At 40.9% G+C, this 22,168-nt stretch overlaps 1 protein-coding gene across 10 annotated transcripts in view; it reads left to right on the forward strand.

The window, feature by feature from the left end:
• The window catches only part of ARMC3 (armadillo repeat containing 3), a 102,037-nt gene that overhangs the window by 20,334 nt on the left and 59,535 nt on the right, over positions 1–22,168 (forward strand). For all 10 annotated transcript variants that reach the window (XM_043561426.1, XM_043561427.1, XM_043561428.1 and 7 more), the window contains exons 4-7: positions 10,383–10,508; positions 16,740–16,808; positions 17,050–17,225; positions 21,860–22,054. In XM_043561426.1, the coding sequence (XP_043417361.1) occupies positions 10,383–10,508; positions 16,740–16,808; positions 17,050–17,225; positions 21,860–22,054 (566 nt within the window). The remainder of the gene's footprint in view (positions 1–10,382; positions 10,509–16,739; positions 16,809–17,049; positions 17,226–21,859; positions 22,055–22,168) is intronic.

A 22,168-nucleotide genomic window follows, 5' to 3' on the forward strand; every position in this document is an offset into this window, starting at 1 on the left:
AGAGAGGGAGACACAGAATCGGAAACAGGCTCCAGGCTCTGAGCCATCAGCCCAGAGCCCAACGCGGGGCTCGAACTCACGGACCGCGAGATCGTGACCTGGCTGAAGTTGGACGCTTAACCGACTGCGCCACCCAGGCGCCCCGCAATTTTATTTTTAAGGAAATGATACTTTAAACATTATGTTTGGGACTTGTCGGAGAGAACAACAAATCATCCTGTTAGCAAATGGTGAAATAGTCTCCTTGCTATCCCACTCTAGTCATCGTTGGGAATCCAGGTAAAAACCAGAATCATGGCTTCTGGCAGAAATGGTCCATGAGTCATTGCGTGGAATTCTGGGCTAGATTTCAGGGAGACTGGCTCATGCAGTTACGGCAGCACGAGTCTCACTCAGCCACAGAGTCATCCAATACCATCTCCTTGCATATGACATGAGGTAAAGAAACGGGTAGATTATGTGAAATCAACACAGAAGATATTGTAAGTCTGGTGTTTTATACTAGAGCAGTATTTTCTATTTTTTAAAGATAAATGATGGGACTTTCCCCCCGGCCATGAAGGAGTAAGGGGTCAAATTTACTTTCCCAATTGAAACAAGTGAGAAAACAAAAACATACGAAATAGCAGTTGGCAAAACCCTGAGTATTAGGCGATGAAGGACAGTGACCATTGAGAGACAGGAAATGAAGGAAATGAACTCTATGATTACATCAGCTTATTGATTTCAGAGAATATCCAGACCGCATCACGGGAAGGGTTAACCTGTACAGAGTCTGGTAGACACGGAGTTGAGAAGACAGATCCGAAAGTTAAGGGAGACAAAGGAAGCAAGGGTTTTCAGGACGGTAACAGAGAGGAAAGAGTTGCATAGAAGGGGAACTGGAGATTGCTAAAGGGTCCAACTCAAGACTGATCAGGGTGTGTATGTATGGGAACTATTTGAAGTCGGACAAAGGACCTAACAGGATCAGTGCTCACACAGGGCCACAAATAGGGCCCGTTCCCATCAGCCAGACTGGAAAACTCAAGATTCATGGACGATTGTATGGAACATACACAAGGGTCTTACTTCAATAGTTAGAAATAATTAGTGCTAGATGGAGCTCTGTTCTAGTACTATCTAATGAATATTTAAAAAGCAAGACCTGAAGGGATCAAATTGTTTCCAGATAATTGTGTCCCAAAACAAATTTGAAGAATATAAAAATAACCACTTACCAACTAGGTAAAATTCACAGTGTCTGGCATCCAAGAAAAAATTCCCAGGCGTGAAAAGAAGCAAGAAAATTCGACCCATAATGAGGATCTAAATCACCAGTAAATCAAAACTGACGCAACGTATGTGTAACCGGAGTCTTTGAAAAAAATGCGAGAGGGACAGAAAAAGAATTAGAATAAATAAGAGTTCCCAATTCCTCTAATTTTTTTTTTAATTTTTTTTTCAACGTTTATTTATTTTTGGGACAGAGAGAGACAGAGCATGAACGGGGGAAGGGCAGAGAGAGAGGCAGACACAGAATCGGAAACAGGCTCCAGGCTCCGAGCCATCAGCCCAGAGCCCGACGCGGGGCTCAAACTCACGGAGTGCAAGATCGTGACCTGGCTGAAGTCGGACGCTTAACCGACTGCGCCACCCAGGCGCCCCCCAATTCCTCTAATTTAATGAAAACTCCAACCTTCTAGATCCAAGAAGCTCATAAAAGCCCAAGCACAACGAATATGAAGAAAATTATATACTAAGGTCTAACAAAACAAAATTGCTTGAAAAGAGTAATAAAGAGAAAAATCTTAAAAGCAGTCAGAGGAAGGGGCGCCTGGGTGGCGCAGTCGGTTAAGCGTCCGACTTCAGCCAGGTCACGATCTCGCGGTCCGTGAGTTCGAGCCCCGCATCGGGCTCTGGGCTGATGGCTCGGAGCCTGGAGCCTGTTTCCGATTCTGTGTCTCCCTCTCTCTCTGCCCCTCCCCCGTTCATGCTCTGTCTCTCTCTGTCCCAAAAAGAAATAAAAACGTTGAAAAAAAAATTAAAAAAAAAAAAAGCAGTCAGAGGAAAAAACACATTACATTCAGAGAAATAAAAATAAGGATGACAATAGATTTATCATCCGAATTATGCAAGCAAGAAGTCAGTGGAGAAACATCTTTAACTAAAGCTGAAACTGGAAGAAAAAATAAAAACTTTAAACCTAGAATTCTATTCCCAGCAAAAATACCTTTCAAAAACATAAGCGAAATAAAGTCTTTTTCAGACATTCAAGAGCCAAAGTAGTTTATTGCAACCAGAACCGTACTACTAATTATGGTAAAGTAGGTCCTTCAGGAAGATGACACCAGATGGAAATGTGGATCTACACAATACAATAACAATAAAGGTAGAACACTAGAAATTTAGCATATAAAGTTTTTCCTTATTATTTAAGTCACTTAAAAATCAAATTGGTTATTGAAAAAAATTTAATGAAACATTTAATAAAATGTTTATTTTAATTTTGAGAGAGAGAAAGACAGTGAGAGAGAGAGCGAGAGAGAGAGCGAGAGAGAAACAGAGCAGGAATAGGAGAGGGGCAGAGAGAGAGAGAGAGAAGGAAACACAGAATCCAAGGCAGGTTCTGGGTTCCAAGCTGTCAGCACAGAGCCTGACGTGGGGCTCAAACTCACGAAAACCTTGAGATCATGACCTGAGCTGAAGTCGGATGCTTAACCGACTGAGCCACCCAGGAGCCCCTCAAATTGGTTATTTCAAACAAAAGTAATAATCATATACTGTGCCGCATGAAACATTTGTATAAATAAGGTATATGACAACAACAGAACCAAGGGAGAAAAGGGAAAAATGGAAGTGTACTATTATAAGGTTCCTCTACTGTCTGTCAAGTGGGATATCACCACTTGAAAGTAGACTGTGATAAGGACATATAATACAGACCCCAATACAACACTAAAATAACAAAACAAAGGGTAATATCAAATAAGCCAACAAAGGAAACGAAACGGAATCATAAAAATAATCTTCAGTTCATAAAAAGAAGGCAGAAATGAAGAAGAGTAAAACAAAGAATGAGACACAAAAGACAAATAGATGGTAGGCTTAAACCTTAAACAGATGACCGAACGAAATGTGAATGTCTGAGCACCTCAGTCACCAGCGTGAGAGTGTCACATTGGATAAAAAGCAAGATCAGGGGCGCCTGGGTGGCGCAGTCGGTTAAGTGTCCGACTTCAGCCAGGTCACGATCTCACGGTCCGTGAGTTCGAGCCCCGCATCAGGCTCTGGGCTGATGGCTCGGAGCCTGGAGCCTGTTTCCGATTCTGTGTCTCCCTCTCTCTCTGCCCCTCCCCCGTTCAATCTCTGTGTCTCTCTGTCCCAAAAATAAATAAAAATGTTAAAAAAAAAAAAAAAAAAAAAAAAAAAAAAAAAAAAAAAAAAAGCAAGATCAGACTACATGCTGCCTTCAAGAAATGCACTTAGAATATAATGACACAAATAACAATAGTAAAAGGATGAAAAAAAAAGGTATCTGGGACGTGAGGGTGATCTGGCTGCGACATCTGTCACCCCATTGATTGCCACGGTTGATTCGGCTGATCTGGCTGGCTAGACGGGTGTCCCCTTCCTGCCTCACGTGCGTCCCCTCCCGAAGCTGTGAGCTCGGTCGAAGAGGACGACCTTCCCCAATAGAAGAGGACCGTTCTCTGGTCAAGGGTATACGAGTAGCTGTGTTCCCCTCCTGGAACCTGTAAACAGGCTCTCAAGGCCCATTTGTAGGAGAATGTGTGGTAGTCAAGTTTCCATGACTCCAGACACATCCAAATGTGACACTGAACGTGGCAGTGGCAGTCGGCCTTTCTTAAAAAAAAAAAAAAAAAAAAAAGATATCCTATGTTAGCACTAATCAAAAGAAAGCTAGAGTGGCTGTATTAATTATCAGAAAAATAAACAGCAAAAAGAAGAGTATCAGATAAAAAACCTCATTTTATAATAATAAGGAAAGAGTCAATTAATCAAGAAGCTATGAAAAAAACCTGAGCAGTTATGTCGTTAATGTCATACCTTCTAAATACGTGAAGTTAGAAATGCAGGGAGAAATAAACATCCACAAGTATAGCTGAGGATTTTGATAACCTCTTAATAAATGAAAAAACAAGTGGATAGAAAATCTGTAAGGATATAAAAGATTTGAAGAGCAATATAAATGAATTTAACCTAATGGATATTTATAGAATACTCCAAGCAGAATGTACATTCTTTTCAAATGCACAGAGGACATTTATGAGAGGAGGCAATATTCTGAGCCATAATACAAGCCTTAATAAATTTCTTTTTAAGCCTGAGTGAATTTAAAAGGATTCCAATCATATAAAATATATGTCAGACCACAATAGAATTAAATTAAAAATCAATTCCACAAAGGACTCTGGACAACCCTTAAATAGTTAGAAAGTAAACTGCACACTTCTAAATAATCTGTGATTGAAAGAATTCAAAAGGAAAATCCAAATTGAAAATGAAAGCACAACATATACAAATTTGTGGGATGCTACTAGAAGAGTATTTAGAGAGAAATTTATTGTACTAAATGCCAGCCGGAAAATAAGGTCTTGGGGCATCTGGGTGGTTCAGTCAGTTAAGCATCCAACTCTTGATACTGGCTCAGGTTGTGAACACGCAGTCATGAGATCGAGCCTCGCATTTGGCTTCATGCTGATCATGGAGCCTGCTTGAGATTCTCTCTCTCTGCCTCTCCTCCTCTCTCAAATAAATAAATAGACATTAAAAAAAAGAAAGAGAATAAAGTCTCAAATCAATGACTTCAACTTCCACTTTAAGAAACTAGAAAAAGAAAAGCAAATTAAACCCAATGATTAGTAATAAGGATATATGAGCAGAAATCAATGAAATAGAAAACAGAATAATGGACAAAAGTAATGAAATGAAACACTGGTTTTTTGAGAAGATCAATAATAATGAAACAGAGTCTTAAATGCAGAGAACAAACTGGTAGTTGTCAGAGGGGAGGTGGGTGGAGAGATGAGTAAAATAGGTAAAGGGGATTAAGAGGTATGAACTTTCTATTATAAAATAAACAAGTGAAATATGTGTGTGTGTGTGTGTGTGTGTGTGTGTGTGACTCTTGAGCCAGATTACTAAAAAGAGAGAAGGCAAATTATCAATACAGGAATGAAAGAGGGGACATCACTCTGGGTCCTACAGATATTAAAAGGATAATATTAGGGGCGCCTGGGTGGCGCAGTCGGTTAAGCGTCCGACTTCAGCCAGGTCACCATCTCGCGGTCCGTGAGTTCGAGCCCCGCGTCGGGCTCTGGGCTGATGGCTCAGAGCCTGGAGCCTGTTTCGGATTCTGTGTCTCCCTCTCTCTCTGCCCCTCCCCCGTTCATGCTCTGTCTCTCTCTGTCCCAAAAATAAATAAACGTTGAAAAAAAATTAAAAAAAAAAAGGATAATATTAACATTATGAACAATTTAATGCCAATAAATTCTACAACTTAGATGAAGTAGGCAAACTTATTTTAAGACATAAACTCCCATAGCTCACTAAAGAAAGTATAGATAGCCTGAATATCCCTATATCTATTACAGAAATTAAAATTTGTAGTTCAAAACTGTCTCACAAAAAAAGCTCCAGGTCCACATATTTTCGCTGCTGAATTCTACCAAATACTTAAAGAAGAGATACTACCAGTTGTATATAAACTCGGGCAGAAAATTGAGAAAGATGGAATAATCCCCTATTCATTCTGTGAAGTCACTATTACCCTGATACCCCAAACAGACAAAGTCATTATAGGAAAATAAATCTGCAGGTTAATATACCTCATAGATATAGATAGATATAGATATAGATATAGATATAGATATAGATATAGATATAGATAAAGATCATGACCAACGAGATTTATTCCCAAATTGCAAGGTTGCTTTAACATTTGAAAATCAATCAAGGTATTTTACTATGTGTGGTAGGCAGACTAATAACTCCCCTAATCCCTGGAAGTTGTGAATATGTTATGTTCCATGGCAAAGGCGAAATAAGGTTGTAGATATATTTAAGGTTGCTCATCAGCTGATCTTGAGAAGAGGAAAATATCTTGGATTATCCAGGTGGGGCCTATATAATTACAAGGGTCCTTATAGGTGGCAGAAGGAGACAAGAGAGTCAGAGTCAGAGGAAAAGATGTGACAGCAGAAGCAGAGATGGGAGTGATGTGATTGCTGGCTTTAAAAATAGAAGATGCTCATTAGCCAAGGAATGTTCATGGGAAGAAATGAGAATGGGTTCTTGCCTAATACTTCAAAAAGGAACGTAATCCTGTCCGCATCTCAAATATAGCCCACTTGGCCAACTACATACTCCTGACTTCCAGACCATAGATAATATATTTGTGTTTTAAGCCACCAAGTTTTGGGTAATTTGTTATAGCAGCATTAGGATATGAATAGACTATATTTAAAAAAAGAAAAACCATATTATGATCTGAATAAATGCAAAGAATTATCTTTATAAAGTCCAGTGTCTCCTCCTGATAAAATATCTCAGCAAAGTAGGAGTAGTTACAGACTTCCTCTATGGCCAACTAACACTTAATAGTGAAAGGCTGAATGCTTTCCCCCTAAGATCAGGAAGAAGAGAAAAATGCCTGCTCTTGGCTGTGTGGGAAGTTCTAATTAATGCAATCAGGTAAGAAAAAGAAACAAAAGGCATCCAGATCGGAAAAGATGAAGCAAAACTATATTTGATTTATAGACTATGATATCATCTTTTATATAGAAAAGCCTATTGAATCTACAAAAAAGCTACTAGAAATAATACATTAGCAAAGTTCCAATTGGAAGTTTAGCAAAGTTCCAATTCCAGGTTTCCAATTGGAAATCAACATGAAATTTAACACTATTTACAATAGCACCAAAAAGTATGAGATCATAGGATGAATCTGACAAAAGGTGGGAAAAAATCTGTACACTGAAAACTATAAAATATTTCTGGGAGAAATTAAAGAAGTTCTAAATGAATGGAAAGAGATACTGTATTAATGGCGTGGGAGATGTCAATTGTTAAGATGTCATTTTCCCCCAAATTGATCTATGTATTTAATGCAATTCCTACCAAAATCTGAGCAATTTTTTTTTGTAGAAATTGACAAGCTAATTCTAAAATTCATATGGAAATGCAAAGCTTCTAGTAAAAGTCAAAACAATCTTTTAAAAAAAATTTTTTTTGTGTTATTTTTATTTGAGAGAGAGAGAGAACACGAGCAGAGGAGGGACAGAGAGACAGAATCTGAAGCAGGCTTCAGCCCAGAGCCTGATGCAGAGCTCAAATTCACAAGCAGTGAGATCATGACCTGAGCCGAGGTCAGATGCTTAGCCAACTGAGCCACCCAGACATCCTGAAAGTGAAAACAATCTTGAAAAAGTAGCAACCTTGAGAACATACTCTTCCTGATTTAAGACTATTATAAAGCTACAGTAAGTAAGATAGCGTTATTGGCACAAAGATAAACAAATAGATCAAAGAAGCAGAATAAAGAAGCCGTACATGGGCCCACATATATATGGACAATTTTTCTACCAAGGTACAAAAGCAATACAGTAGAAAAAGTCAGTCTTTTTAACAAATGGTTTTAGAATGAGATATCCACATAAAACTTAAAACTATAAAACTTCTAGAACACATAGGAGAAAACCTTTCTGACCTTGGGTTAGCGAAAAATTTCTTCGGTATGACACTAAAACATAATCCATAAGAGGACAGTTGACCGGATGTTATCAAATTTACCCTGAACACACACACCTAACCAAAAAAAGATACACAGGTGGCAAATAAGTGTGTGAAAAGGTGTTGTGTGTTAACCAGGAAATTAAAGCAAGAGTGAACTATCCCCACACACCTATTAGAAGAATGGCTAAAATTCTAAACAGCATGAATTCATGGCAGCATGAAGTGCTGGTGAAGATGTGGAACAACAGGAACTTTCATTCATTGCTGGTGGAAGTCCAAAATAGTACAGGCACTTGGGAAGACCGTTTGGTAGTTTCTCGGAAAGCTAAACATAATCTTATGCATTTCTCAGAACCCATAGAGTTGTACCACACAGTCAGTGAACTGTAATGTACATTGCCAACTCTAGTTAATAGCAACGTATCAATATCGGTTCATCAATGGTAACAAATGTGCCACACTAACGCATGATGTTAATAATCAGGGAAGTGGGGGAAGGAAGAGAGATGGAGAGTATGCGAACTCTGTATGTTTTGTTCATTTTTTTTTATAAACCTAAAACTGCTCAAAAAAAGGTCTAGTAATGTTCTTTTAAAAATTTTTTTTTCAACGTTTTTATTTATTTTTGGGACAGAGAGAGACAGAGCATGAACGGGGGAGGGGCAGAGAGAGAGGGAGACACAGAATCGGAAAGAGGCTCCAGGCTCTGAGCCATCAGCCCAGAGCCTGACGCGGGGCTCGAACTCACGGACCTCGAGATCGTGACCTGGCTGAAGTCGGACGCTTAACCGACTGCGCCCCCCAGGCGCCCCGGTAATTTTCTTTTTAAAGATAGGCTATAGATCACGAGAAAATCTTTGTCAATCATATATCTGATAAAGGACTTGTGTCCAGAACTCTCAAAACTCAGTAATAAAGTAAACCAAGTTTAAACATACATATGAGCAAGAGATTTGAATAGCCACTTGGTTAAAGGGCCATATGGATGGCAAAAAAGTGCCTTTGGCTCAACATCATTAGTCATGAGGGAAATACAAATTAAAACCATGAAGAGATACTATTTCACAGCCACCGGGATTACTCTAATCAGAAAGATCGACAGAAATATTGGCTAGGATATGGAGAAATCGGAACCCTCGTACATTGCTTATGAGGATGTAAAATGGTACCATCACCTTGGAAAACAGTTTGGTAGTTTCTCAAAAAGTTAAATGTACATCTACCACATGATCCAGACAAAGTGTGGTATATCCATATGATGGTGTAGGACTCAGCAATAAAAATGATGAACTATGATACATGCTACAACATGGATTCATCTCAAAATGATCAGACTGAGCAAAACCTGACAATAACAAATTCATACTCTATGATTATATAGAGTTCTGGGAAATGCCAAATAATGTATAGTAACAGGAGGAAGAGGTCACAAAGTGTCAAGAGGAAACTTTTGGGGCTGTTAGATACGTTTTTTTTTTTTTTTTTCCCTTAATGGTGCTGTTTGGTTTCATGGGTGTTAAACATGGGTCAGAATTTATCAAATTGTTCTCTTTAAGTTTGTACCGTCTATTGTTTGTCAATGATGCCTCATAAAAACTGTCAAAAAAGAATAAAAATAGATGTAAAGATTACACAAGCTATTAATTTTGCAAATCCTCTTTTGCTGGCCATAAAATTATAATACACAGCGTTGTTTATAAAGTGAGAAGAAATGTATTTTGATGAAGAAATAATTCAAGTTATGTAATAAAATTCTCAGAGCAAAAATTTAAAGACAAACTTAATTTTTATGACAATATGACATATAAAATACCTTTTTTATTTAAGCATAAGTATCTTAAAATTTATATTAAAGATTCATTTGACAAAATGTTTTCATCTAAGAAATTAAGTTTTAGAATTTCCTTAAGACGCAAATATTGGAAGATTTGAAGAGAAGTTGGTGATAGTCAAAGCAAGACTCTGGCATTACGTGGCCTTCTGGGGTTTCTTGCCACAGCTAAGGAGTCCCCAGTTACCCTGGCGGCTCCCCTCTGTGCGTGAACCTTCACGCTAGCTGCAGACACATCTTGGATGACAAAATAGGTGCTGTAACCCCAGTGGGTGAAAAACGAGCCCCCTGAACTCACCCCACCATCCCACTTTAACTTGAAGTGGGGTCCGCGTATGTTAATGAAGTCTCGTGATTAATTACGCCAGTACATGACCGGCACTATGCTAGGCGCTGAGGATACGAGAGAATAGAACAGAAAGGGTATCTGTCCTCGTGGAAAATTAAGTGCTAGTGGAACAGGCAAACGAGGCAAGGAGGTGGCTAAGGAAATAGATTAGGGAAGAGGAAGAAAGGCTTGGACGTAGTGGTAACATTAGCTAGGGTGGTCAGGGGAGACCCTCTGAGCAGGTGCAGTGTGAACTGAGAACTGAAAGACAAGAGGAAGCCAGCTCTTGAAATAAGCATCAGGAGGAAGGAAAGCAGCAAATGTCGAGGATCCCTGCGCTCTAAAGTTTATTCCGAGACAAGTATATGCGGAAGCAAAGAGGAATGTGAAAGGCAAACAGCAAATAAGAAATTAAAATGGCACCAGGAGAATTTTGATGAGACTGATGATATTCATGCATGCTTTTTTTTTTACCTGTGATATCAGGTGAAGAAAACAAAGCTACCCTCCTTGAACTTGGAGCTGTGGAACCTTTAACCAAGCTGCTCACCCATGAAGACAAAATTGTAAGAAGAAATGCTACCATGATATTTGGAATCCTGGCTTCTAATAGTAAGTATCAACTCTCAGACATAATCTCATGACCTCATGTAATGCATTATCCTTTTTTAAAATTTAACTTTAAGGGGTTTGTTTTTAATTTTATTTGAACTGACTTTGATGTTAACGAAAAGTTAAATAAATATAATACAACAGATTATGATTTCATATTTTAAGAACATATTTTTCTTCTTATTTTACTGTTTATTTATTTTTGAGGTGGCGGGAGGGGCAGAGAGAGTGGAAGACAGATGATCGGAAGCAGGCTTTTCACTGAAAGCACAGAGCCTGTTGCAGGGCTTGAACTCATGAACTGAAAGATCATGAGCTGAGCCAAAGTCAGATGCTTAACAGACTGAGTCACCCAGGAGCCCCGAGATATTTTTAAAATATAAAAATACATGCAAATATATCCATGTAAAACTCTCAGCGTTGGTGACGTGGTAGATTTGAGTCTAACAAGTTGAAGGGCACTCATTGTCTCTTAAAATAGCTCTTTTCTGGAGTTAGCATGATGTAATTTGTCCGCCCATATGTAAGCTACACTTCGTATGTATTTCATAGTGAAAGTAACCCAGGGCGAAGAGGTTTGATACATTTATTTTTCTGAAACTGCAAAATATACTTTGCCAAAAATAATTTTAGACATGGATTTATTTCTTAAATCAGACCTATGGCTTGAATATTTTCATATGTTTAATATGGTGAAATGATAGTATTAGTTAAAATATGCTAGTATGTCTGTTAGAATACCGGTTTGACGAAAACTCTGCCAATAAAGGCAGTCCCTGACTAATGAACAGGAGGCCTGTTTCACTTGAAAGTCATTTTCATGTTACAATGGTAGGTTTCTGAGTTAGCCACTAAAGGCCTTGTGACTTTATAATAAAACATGACATTCTTGGTGAAGACTGAATGAACTCTAAACCGAAACCCAGGCAGTTAGGAATAAACATATCTGTCTGTCTCATGGCATGCGGCTAAAGTTATCATACTTTCCCCCCCTCACCAGTCTCAGCAAAAGCACAAGCTCAGTTTCCTCCCTCAACTTCCTGACTCCCCCCCCCCCCACTTTCCTGACCCCTGGGGTGAGACAGGACGGGAGAGGAAGGAGGGGCTCTTTATTCCACGCTGTCCAGCAGGGACGGCGGCATTAATGTCACAGACAGGAAGATGGGAAGTGACGGGGAAGGAGAGTTTTAGGTGACACCTGTGCCCTTACAGCCAACGCCGCCAAGACTGCGTGAACACTGCCTGCCGTTCTGGGGGGGGGCTGATGGAGCCCCGCTGGGGCTGTCAGTGGAAGGGGATCTGGAGGCAAGTGAGGCTGTTCTGGAAGGCAGGGGCTCTGGGGGCATTTCTGGCTGCAGGATGAGGACAGTCGTGGGGGAGTGGATGCTCTACCAACCCAGATTTTGGTAACATTAGTCAACACTCACACAGCATTTACAGTGTGCCAGGCGCTGTCCTACATGCTATTTGTACATTCAGCCATTTAATGAGGTCGGTGCTATGGTCATTCCCTTTATATGTGCGGCAACTGAGGTACAGAGAAGGTAGTAATCATTTGTATCGTGGGGCCTTCATGAATTTGTCTCAGTACTGTCTGTGTACTAATTGTCTGTGTACTAATTCCGCCACGTTGAATGAGCCACCTTGAAAGTATTTATAATCAAAAAAGGGAACATGAAAATTTTTCTTACGTTTTATTCCGTTTACACGCCACGGAATTTGAGAAGCGGGGGTGCTTTGTAATACCTCTTATGCAACTCCTCATTTTAAAAATAGAAAAGAGCCCTGAAAGGATTAGGTTCCTTGTGCATTCATGCGGGTGGTTAATAGAAGAAATCAGATCAGAGCTAGAATTAGAACTCTACTGTCTGGCTCCTAGCTTTAGTGGACTGGATTCATCAAGTATTCTCCGATCCGTAACATGAGTGCACATGCTAACTCAGGTTCTCCTACTACGTGATTCTGGGGGAGAATGCGTGTCCTTTGAAAAGGAAAGTCATAATTTTCTGCTGAGACTTCTGCCTTCTAACTTAGTGTCTAGGTTTCTATGACTTTTTTTTCCTCTTTACTTTTGTTCTTGATTTCTCGTATTCATTTTATTTAGAATTCGCACCTTCCGATACACGAGGAGCTTATAATCTGTGAAGCCCTCCAAATTGTTTGCCACATTTTCCCGAGCAGGGTTTGAATGTTGCATTTCACGAGTTTCCAAAAGAGTCTGTGACCCTAAAATATTGAGAATAACCGTTGCATTTGAGTGCTCAGTGTGATGGCTCTCAGACCCGTCGAGCCACCCCCTGGGAGCCGGCTGGCGGGGCGGCGACCAGTGCTGGGGTGCAATCTGCTACCACGAAGCATAACACTGGAAAGAGTTTTGCTGTCTTGGCGGTTTCCAGCGAGCCCGTGGGTCTTAGATATGATGAATGAACCCTCCCGCCCCCTGACCAAGAGCTTTCTTTTGATTCCACGAATTGGGTAAAAAAAAAAAAAAAAATCAAGGCATTTATGGGAATTGATTCATTTTCTACGTGAACCGTCTGATGACACGATAACCTGCTTGGCGTCCTCAATGGCTCGTGTTCCTGTTTTGTCAGTACAGCCAGTACATGAATAGCTTTTGCTTCACTGTCCATCCATGTCCGAGGCGACTAAGCTAGTCGTTCACTCTAAACGAAGAGGCCTGGGGCACCTGGGTGGCTCGCTCAGTCGGTTAAGCATCTGACTTCGGCTCGGGTCATGATCTCACAGTCCGTGAGTTCGAGCCCCGCGTCGGGCTCTGTGCTGACAGCTCAGAGCCTGGAGCCTCCTTCGGATGCTGTGTCTCCCTCTCTCTCTGCCCCTCCCCCACTCACACTCTGTCTCTCAAAAATGAATAAACGTTAAAGAAGTTTTTTTAAATGAAAAGGCATGTTTCCAGACTAATTTGTAAACAAACGCACCTCTGGTGCCGCATGGTGAAATCATCTTTAGGCTGTCTTAAAATAACCGCTTTTTCTTTAGAGATGTTGTATCTTCACATGCCTTTCACGTACTCAATGCTTTCACTATGTTCATAGTGGATGAACCAGTACGATGTTCCAACAGAATGCCCAGTGCTAAAAGGATTGCTGTGAGAGCAAACAAATTCTTGATTTTTCTTCTTTGTCTTTTTTCTAAAGTGATTGAGTTATGAGCCTATGCTAATCCTGGGTCATTCAAGACAAGCATTTAAATTACTGTGTTAAACCTTTTAATCAAAATGGAGTTGCTGTCTCTTACGCACCCCCCCTCCCGCCCCCGGTTTGTATTTAGTTTGATGAGGCCATATAACAGAGGCTCATTTAATGAAGTCAGCTAAAGAGAGAGTTCATTGCCATCCTTGAAGCCCAGATTTTACATTACTTATGGCGATCTGAAGACCTTGCCATCTTAAGAAAAGGTTGATGTAAAAGAGTATATAAGGGGGGCGCCTGGGTGGCGCAGTCGGTTAAGCGTCCGACTTCAGCCAGGTCACGATCTCGCGGTCCGTGAGTTCGAGCCCCGCGTCAGGCTCTGGGCTGATGGCTCGGAGCCTGGAGCCTGTTTCTGATTCTGTGTCTCCCTCTCTCTCTGCCCCTCCCCCGTTCATGCTCTGTCTCTCTCTGTCCCAAAAATAAATAAAAACGTTGAAAAAAAAAATTTTTTTTTAAAATAAAATAAAATAAAAGAGTATATAAGGTCAAAAATAAATTGGATGGTTCATATTAGGCAACCAGAAAGTGTAAATAAGAATGCAGTTACAACAGATTGCATGGGATGTCTGGGTGGCTCAGTCGGTTAAGCCTCTGACTTCAGCTCAGGTCACGATCTTGCGGTTTGTGTGTTTGAGCCCCATGTCGGGCTCTGTGCTGACAGCTCAGAGCCTGGAGCCGGCTTCAGATTCCGTGTCTCCCTCTGTCTCTGCCCCTCCCCTGCTTGCTCTCTCTCGCTCTCAAAACTAAGTAAAAACATTAAAAAAATGTTTTTTAAAAAAACCCAGATTGCATGAAGTTACTCCAGGAAGTGAAGGTGTTGGCAGTTCCGAACCACCTAAAATTGTATGTGTCCTAGAGTTTAGCTGGAACATATTTAAAGCAAATTTTTAAAAATGTATTTATTTATTTTGAGAGAGAGACAGCACAAGTGGGGGAGGAGCAGAGAGGAGAGACAGAATCCCAAGTGGGCTCCACGCCATCAGCGCGGAGCCCGAGGCGGGGCTTGAACTCACAAACTGTGAAATCGTGACCTGAGCCGAGATCAAGAGTCAGACGCTTAGCCCACTGTGCCACCCAGGCGCCCCCAGCTAGAACATATTTGCGTGGACCGACCACAATAGAGTTTCTATTCAGTTGCCCTATATGAGCGTGTTCTCTGTGGAGAAAGAAGGGGGCAGAGATCGATATTGTTTTTCGAGTGATGAAAATAGGCACTTATCCGTTATGTTTTGCTGACTTACCCTCAGGAAAAGAAAGATCCTTTAGGGACAATTGGGGTCAAAAAGCAGAATAACAAACTGATCGGCTATGCCACTGATTTAGAGGCACTGCCACAGAATCTGAGCCCTCCTCTGAGCCAAGAGAAAAATGGTTTAGCGGAGAGCTCTACTAGATCTGTTACTGGACAGATTTGGCTAACTTCCTATCTAGAAGGGAATTTCGTGGCACGGGTTTCTGTGATGAAGACTTTTGAGTTGTTAGGGCAGAAGAACGTGAGGTGTCACATACGGGCCCAGCCAGGCGGCCTCGGCCTGCGGGAGCATTTCCTTCCTGCAGGGAAACGAGAGAAGCAGAGGGCACATGGAGCGTCGGTGTTCTTGACCTCATGGTCAGTGTTGCAGCAGAAACTTTGAAATATATGGAAGGTTCTTTTGGATACCAAATGGAGAATGAACTGGAGATCTAAAAGCCCAGAAATATTTTGCATCAAGCATGTAAAAATAGACGGGTGTGGCCTTCTCATTTGGAAATACAGACACTGGACTCCTCAGAGCAGGAATACCAAGAACACAAGTTTTCTAGAAGGTGCACCAGCACACTTGGAAAGATCTGAGTAGGATGCCTTCACTCGTTTAATTCCCTGTCAAGGTATACTTTTTTTTTTTTTTTTTTTTTAAATTTTAGAGAGAGAGAGCAAGAGAAAGCATGAGCCAGGGAGAGGGACAGGGAGAGAGGGAGAGAATCTCCCGGGGCTGGATAACTGGATCCCATGACCCTAGGATCATGGATCCCATGACCCTAGGATGATGGCAGAAATCAAGAGTTGGACACTCACCCGACGAAACCACCCAGGCGCCCCCGTTTTTTGAACCAGTGTTGACTGTAAAATAATGCCCTCCACTTTGGGATGCTACCCTTTCCAGAAGCTCTACTATTCTTTTGTACTTCGAGCTTATTCACATACGTGTAAGCCAGCGATAAGTTTGCTGGCCCTCTTCCGCCATTTTGAACAGAACAGAGCAAAAGGTGTCCAATAAAAGTCAAGTATACCCAGTGGTTAATGAGGAAAAATCCATCCAGAGACTCTCTGCCACGAAGTGAAATTTTCCAAAATCCTAATGATGCTAATTTTGGCTTACAAAGATAACTGACCAAGAACCACTGCAAAAACTAAATGAGTACCTTATTTCTTATGCCTCATTTCTCAGAAAACACGGGTTAAGGATGGCAGCGGAGAAATAGGGGCGTGTCTGCCCGGCCTTAATTAGGCTCACGTGACTAGTACAGAAGTGAACTTTAAACAAATCAATATACTTGTCTGATATACTTGTCTGATAATCAAATGGAACACAGCCAAGATATAGTAATCGAAAAGGCTGAGGATAATTCTTAACTTGCATTCTGCACAAGTTTTCTTAAAATCAAAATTTAAAAATACCCTTTTCCAACAAAACAACACCAAAAGGAATTTCTACTATACGGTAAACAAATGTAGGGCGCAGTAACTCGGCTTTACCGATTAGTGTTCTAGGTACACTTGGCACTTTTCTGGTTATCTTTTCTAGTGTTGTCGGAAGGTAGGATATTTCGGTGATCAAGAAGAGGGGCTAGAGTCTGTCTAGGGTCCGACAGACCTGACCATGCTACCTGGTCTCACCACTGACTTGCTGATTTTGAGCCTCAGTTTCTTTATTTGTAAAATTAGGTAATAATAAAGCCTATCTCATAAGGGACTGTTTAAACAACCTCGCTGTTATTGATAATAAGAAACATTAATACGCTGTTTCTTCTTTTGCAGACGATGTTAAAAAATTGTTAAGGGAACTAGATGTCATGAATTCCGTCATCGCTCAGCTTGCTCCAGAAGGTAGTTTTGCATCACGCATCTGTTTCAAAAATGGGACTGGTTTGTTTTTCGCATTTCATTAAACTACTCCTCGGAAATAGCCTATGTAATATCAACTGTGAATTGTCCTTAAGGTCTTTCAAGCCAAGAGGGGCTCTCACCAAAAGTTAGGATTCGTGAAGCTTTGGTTTTCAAAACGTGTTTTAAAGTAGTGGTTGCAGAAGCCTTTCTCACACTTGTGTTGTTTATCTTTGATGTGCAGAGGAGGTGGTGATTCATGAGTTCGCCAGTCTTTGCCTGGCGAACATGTCTGCGGAGTATACCAGCAAAGTGCAAATATTGGAGCACGGCGGGTTAGAGCCACTCGTCAGACTGCTGGCCAGCCCAGACCCTGACGTGAAGAAGAACTCTGTTGAGTGCATTTACAACTTGACCCAGGTGAGGGTGATTTCTAAAAGCGGGTTTTGACCAAAGCTATTTATAGAATTGATTTGCCCCATAAAAAAGGCTAAAAGGTGTTAAAAACTCCTCAGTTTTGATTCACTGGTTTTTTGTTTTGTTTTGTTTTGTTTTTCTGGTACTATTTAGGAGTTATCCCTTGGGGGAAAAAAAGAATGGAGGTTGAGTGTAGATACCTTTCAACTTTCACATTTTAGAAGCAATTGTGTCCCATGAAAGGGCATTTTCTTTTTTTTTATTCAGTTTTTCATTTTAATTCCAGTACAGTTAATGTATAGTTTTATACTAGTTTCAGGTATACAATATAGTGATTGAACAATGATATACATATTCTGGGCTCATCACCAAAAGTGAACTTTTTTTTTTTTTTTTTATAAAATTTTTTTTTTTTAATTTTTTTTTTTTTTAACATTTATTTACTTTTGAGACAGAGAGAGACAGCATGAACAGGGGAGGGGCAGAGAGAGAGGGAGACACAGAGTCGGAAGCAGGCTCCAGGCTCTGAGCCGTCAGCCCAGAGCCCGATGCGGGGCTTGAACTCACGGACCGCGAGATCATGACCTGAGCTGAAGTCAGACGCTTAACCGACTGAGCCACCCAGGCGCCCCAAAAGTGAACTTTTTAATCCCCATCCCCTAGTTCACCCACCCCCCACCCACCTCCCCTTTGGTAACCATCAGTTCTGTATAGTTAAGAATCTGTTTCTTGGTTTCTCTCTCTCTCTCTCTTTCTGTCTCTCTCTGTCTCTCTTTTTTGCCTTTGTTCATTTGTTTTGTTTCTTAAATTCTTAAATCATACGGTATTTGTCTTTCTCGGACTGACTTATTTTGCTTAGCGGAATGCTCTAACTCCATCCGTGTTGTTGCATTATGGCAAGACTTCATTCTTTTTTTGACTGAACAATATCTCATTATTTATATCTCCATCAACAGGTGAATGGACTGCTTCAATAAGTTGGTTATTAGACATAATGCTGCAATAAACACAGGAATGCATGTATCCCTTTATGAATTGGGGTTTTTGAATATTTGGAGTAAATATCCAGGAGTGTAATTACTGCATCAGAGAGTAGTTCTGTTTTTTTAACTTTTTGAGGAACCTCCAGACTCCCTTCCACAGTGGCTGCACCAGTTTGCATTCCCACCAACAGGGCGCGAGGGTTCTTTTTTCTCCACATCTTTGCTGACACCTGTTGTTTCTTGTATTGTTGATTTTAGCCGTTCCGACAGGTGTGAGGTGATAGCTCATTGTCGTTTTGATTTGCACTTCTTTGATGGTGAGTGACGTTGAGCATCTTTTCATGTGTCTGTTGGCCATCTGGATGTCTTCTTTGGAGAAGTGTCTATTCATACCTCTACCCATGTTTAATTGGATTATTTGTTTTTTGGGTGTTGAATTGTATGAGTTCTTTATATACTGTATTTTGGATACTAACCCTTTACTGGATATGCCATTTGCAAACACCTTCTCCTATTCGGAAGGTTACCTTTCAGTTTTGTTGATTGTTTCCTTTGCTTGTATAAACTTTTTATTTTGATGTGGTCTCAATAGTTTATTTTTGCTTTTGTTTCCCTTGCCTCAGGAGCCATATCTGGAAAGGTGTTGCTATGGCCAGTGTCAGAGAAATAATTGCCTGTGCTCTATTCAGAGATCTTTAGTTTCCTGTCTCACATTTAGGTCCTTAATCCATTTTGAGTTTATTTTTGTGTATGGTGTAAGAACGTGGCCCAGTTTCATTCTTTTGCATGTTACTGTCCAGTTTTCCCAACACCATTTATTGAAAAGACTCTCTCTCCCCGTGGATGTTTTTGCATCCTTTGCCAAGGATGAATTGACCATATAATTGTGGGTTTACTTCTGGGTTTTCTATGCTGTTCCATTGATCTGGGTGTCTGCTTTTATGTCAGTTACCATCCTATTCGATTACTACAGCTTTGTATATACGTTGAAGCCTGGAGGGGTGGTTCCTCCCATCTTGTTTTTCTTTTACAAGATTGCTTTGGCTATTTGGGGTCTTATGTGGTTCCATACAAATTTTAGGATTGTCTGTTCTAGAATGTTGCTGGCATTTTGATAAGGATTGCATTAAATGTCGAGATTGCTTTGAGTAGTATAGGCATTTTAACAGTATTTGTTCTAATACATGCGCATGGAATGTCTTTCCATTTCTTTGTGTTGCCTTCAATTTCCTTCAATGTTTCATCGTTTTCAGAGTACAGGTCTATGAAAGGGCATTTTAGAAGTGTATGTAAATTTTCAAAGAATAGAATGGCTTGCAAATTAAGGCAGGATGAAAGTAGATAAATGTATTTCTTCTTGAAACGTGGAATCTAATACATTGAACGAGGTTTCACCCACGCAGACTTATTGACCTAACCTTGGTGATCTAAGCACATTGGATGCGATGCATGCCGTATTCAGTGTACCAAGATTTTTGGATTAGACTTATTTATTGGTGAAGACCCAATGAGTTTATGCTGAACAGAGCTCATTGTCCATAATTTCGAGGTGCTTTGTCACTGAACTGTTTTTCCTTTGTTATGGAAAGAAACAGCCTGCCTTGGCCTCTTCTACCTGTGCTGTCCTGTGTCCCCACCCCTCCCGCAGCCCCTCAAGGCACCGCCCCTCCCCCCCCACAGCAGGTCAGCTTCCTGACACTTTGAACAGCCTTCTCTGTTTCTTTTGCTGCTCAGGTTCCTGAACAATTCGCACACACATTTGATTAGCTTTGCTTAGATCAACTGAAAATACCAAAATGCCATTTGAAAGAGTTAGCAGTAGAATATAGAAGGAAGAGATAGTGAAGTGAAGGTAAAGGAGGGTTCACCGAGAGGTGGAGTATCTAGACAAATTATATAGAAAGTGTGACAAATGGGTGATGCCCGAAGGCAGCAAGAGCATTCCCGGCCTCAGAAGTCATTGCCCCAGGCGGGGCACTCACTGGCCTCTGCCCTGGCTCCTCCCTGCTCCACTGCCCCCTTTCTCTTATCCCACAGGCCTAAATAACGTGGTCGGTGAGTGGGTTAGTGTCTTTCATCCCAAGACTCCTCATAGCTCTTACCTCCCTCTAATTTTGTAATCAAAGAGAAGTGAAAAGACTTGCCTTCACTATTCTTCACAACAGAAGTACTGGTTAAAGACAGCATGTTAATTTCCTCCCACCGCTGTAACAAACTACCCCAGACGCGGCGGGCGCGGCTTAACGCAACAGGAATTTCTCTCAGTGCTGGAGGCTGGCGGTCCGACCTCGAGGTGTCAGCAGGGCCCTGCCCCCACGGCCGCTCTGGGAAGCATCCTCCCGGCCTCTTCCTAGCTTCTGGTGGTGGCGGCCGTCAATCCCTGGCGGTCATTGGTATACAGCTGCCATCATTGCAATCTCTCCCTCTGTTGTGCCTCCTCTTACGTATTTAAAAAAATTTTTTTAGTGTTTATTTCTTTTTGAGACAGAGTGAGACAGGGAGTGAGCAGGGGAGGGGCAGAGAGAGAGGGAGACACAGAATCCGAAGCAGGCTGCAGGCTCTGAGCCCCAACGCGGGGCTCGAACTCACAAACTGAGATCATGACCTGAGCCAACGTGGGACACTCAACCAACTGAGCCACCAGGGCACCCCATGCTTCCTCTTCTTTTAAAGACCCCAGTCCTCTAAGGACACCATTAAGTACCTACCCTGCTCCACTATGACATTAACTTAACTAATAACATCTCTACTGACCCTGTTTCTACATAAGGTCATGTTTTGAGATACTGAGGGTTAGGAGTTCAACATACATTTTGGGGGGACACAATTCAACCCACAGCAAACAACTTTCCACAGTTTTTATGCCTGTAGGAAGCATGCACTGAAGGATGGATAGAGAAAAGCTAAGCTGTTAATGGGACCTTTTCCACCTTAATGCTATTTGACATTTATGATATTTTGATTTTAAGTGTCACGATTAGTAGTCAGAGTTTGGGGGCTTCTCATGACTTTTTGCTTGGTTTTCCCCACTGCTCACCCCAACTAGCCCTCTCCCCACCACTCACATACCCAGAATTGCAGACACACAGGGGAGAGCGACTCACCGAGACTCTAACGACCCCTTGATATTATAAACGTCTTGTATAAAGGTCATGTGTCTGAACTCAACCTGGTATAAATTTGCGTGCACAGGGCCTGCCAGCAGCACTGTGTGCATGTAAGCATTTCATAAATAATCCATTTGGATGAAGATAATAAAGAGTTGATGGCATCGTTTCATTTTATCAAATACTATTTGAAACAGGGTGTAGAGTGTGAAAAGAATTTGATTATGCGCAGATTTATTGTAGTGCTGTTAGTAACGAAAGGACTTTGCTGGATAATAAAGAAACAATAGGTGCTGCAAAAACCATAGATCACATCTACTTCCTGTTATTGACAATGTCTGCATAGTTAAAATGAATATTTAGGTGTTGTCGATGGCGGGTTTTTCTTACTTACTGTGTGAGTGACTTTGGAAGGCAATCTGGAATAAAAGATGGGAAATTTAAAACTTACAATGTCCTTTGTTAGACCATAGAGGTTCTCCATTCTTGTGACTGACTGTATTTTGCTTTAAATTTTACTTATTTGATCATTTGTATCTCATGGCAGGATTTTCAGTGTCGAGCTGCACTTCAAGAACTAAATGCAATCCCCCCTATATTGGATCTCTTGAAGTCAGAATATCCAGTTATTCAGTTGTTGGCTCTCAAAACCTTAGGTATTATTACAAATGATAAGGAGGCACGGACAACGCTGAGAGACAATCAAGGAGTGGACCACCTTATTAAAATCCTAGAAACTAAGGTATTTGACACTTTCATTCAACTTTCTATGAGGAAATGTATCTCTCCTACATGTTGCTATAAAATCCGAATGTAGAATGCTTTTTAAAATAAAATTTTATTATATTTAAGCATA

This window comes from Prionailurus bengalensis, chromosome B4 (assembly GCF_016509475.1).
Source record: "Prionailurus bengalensis isolate Pbe53 chromosome B4, Fcat_Pben_1.1_paternal_pri, whole genome shotgun sequence".
Taxonomy (NCBI): domain Eukaryota; kingdom Metazoa; phylum Chordata; class Mammalia; order Carnivora; family Felidae; genus Prionailurus; species Prionailurus bengalensis.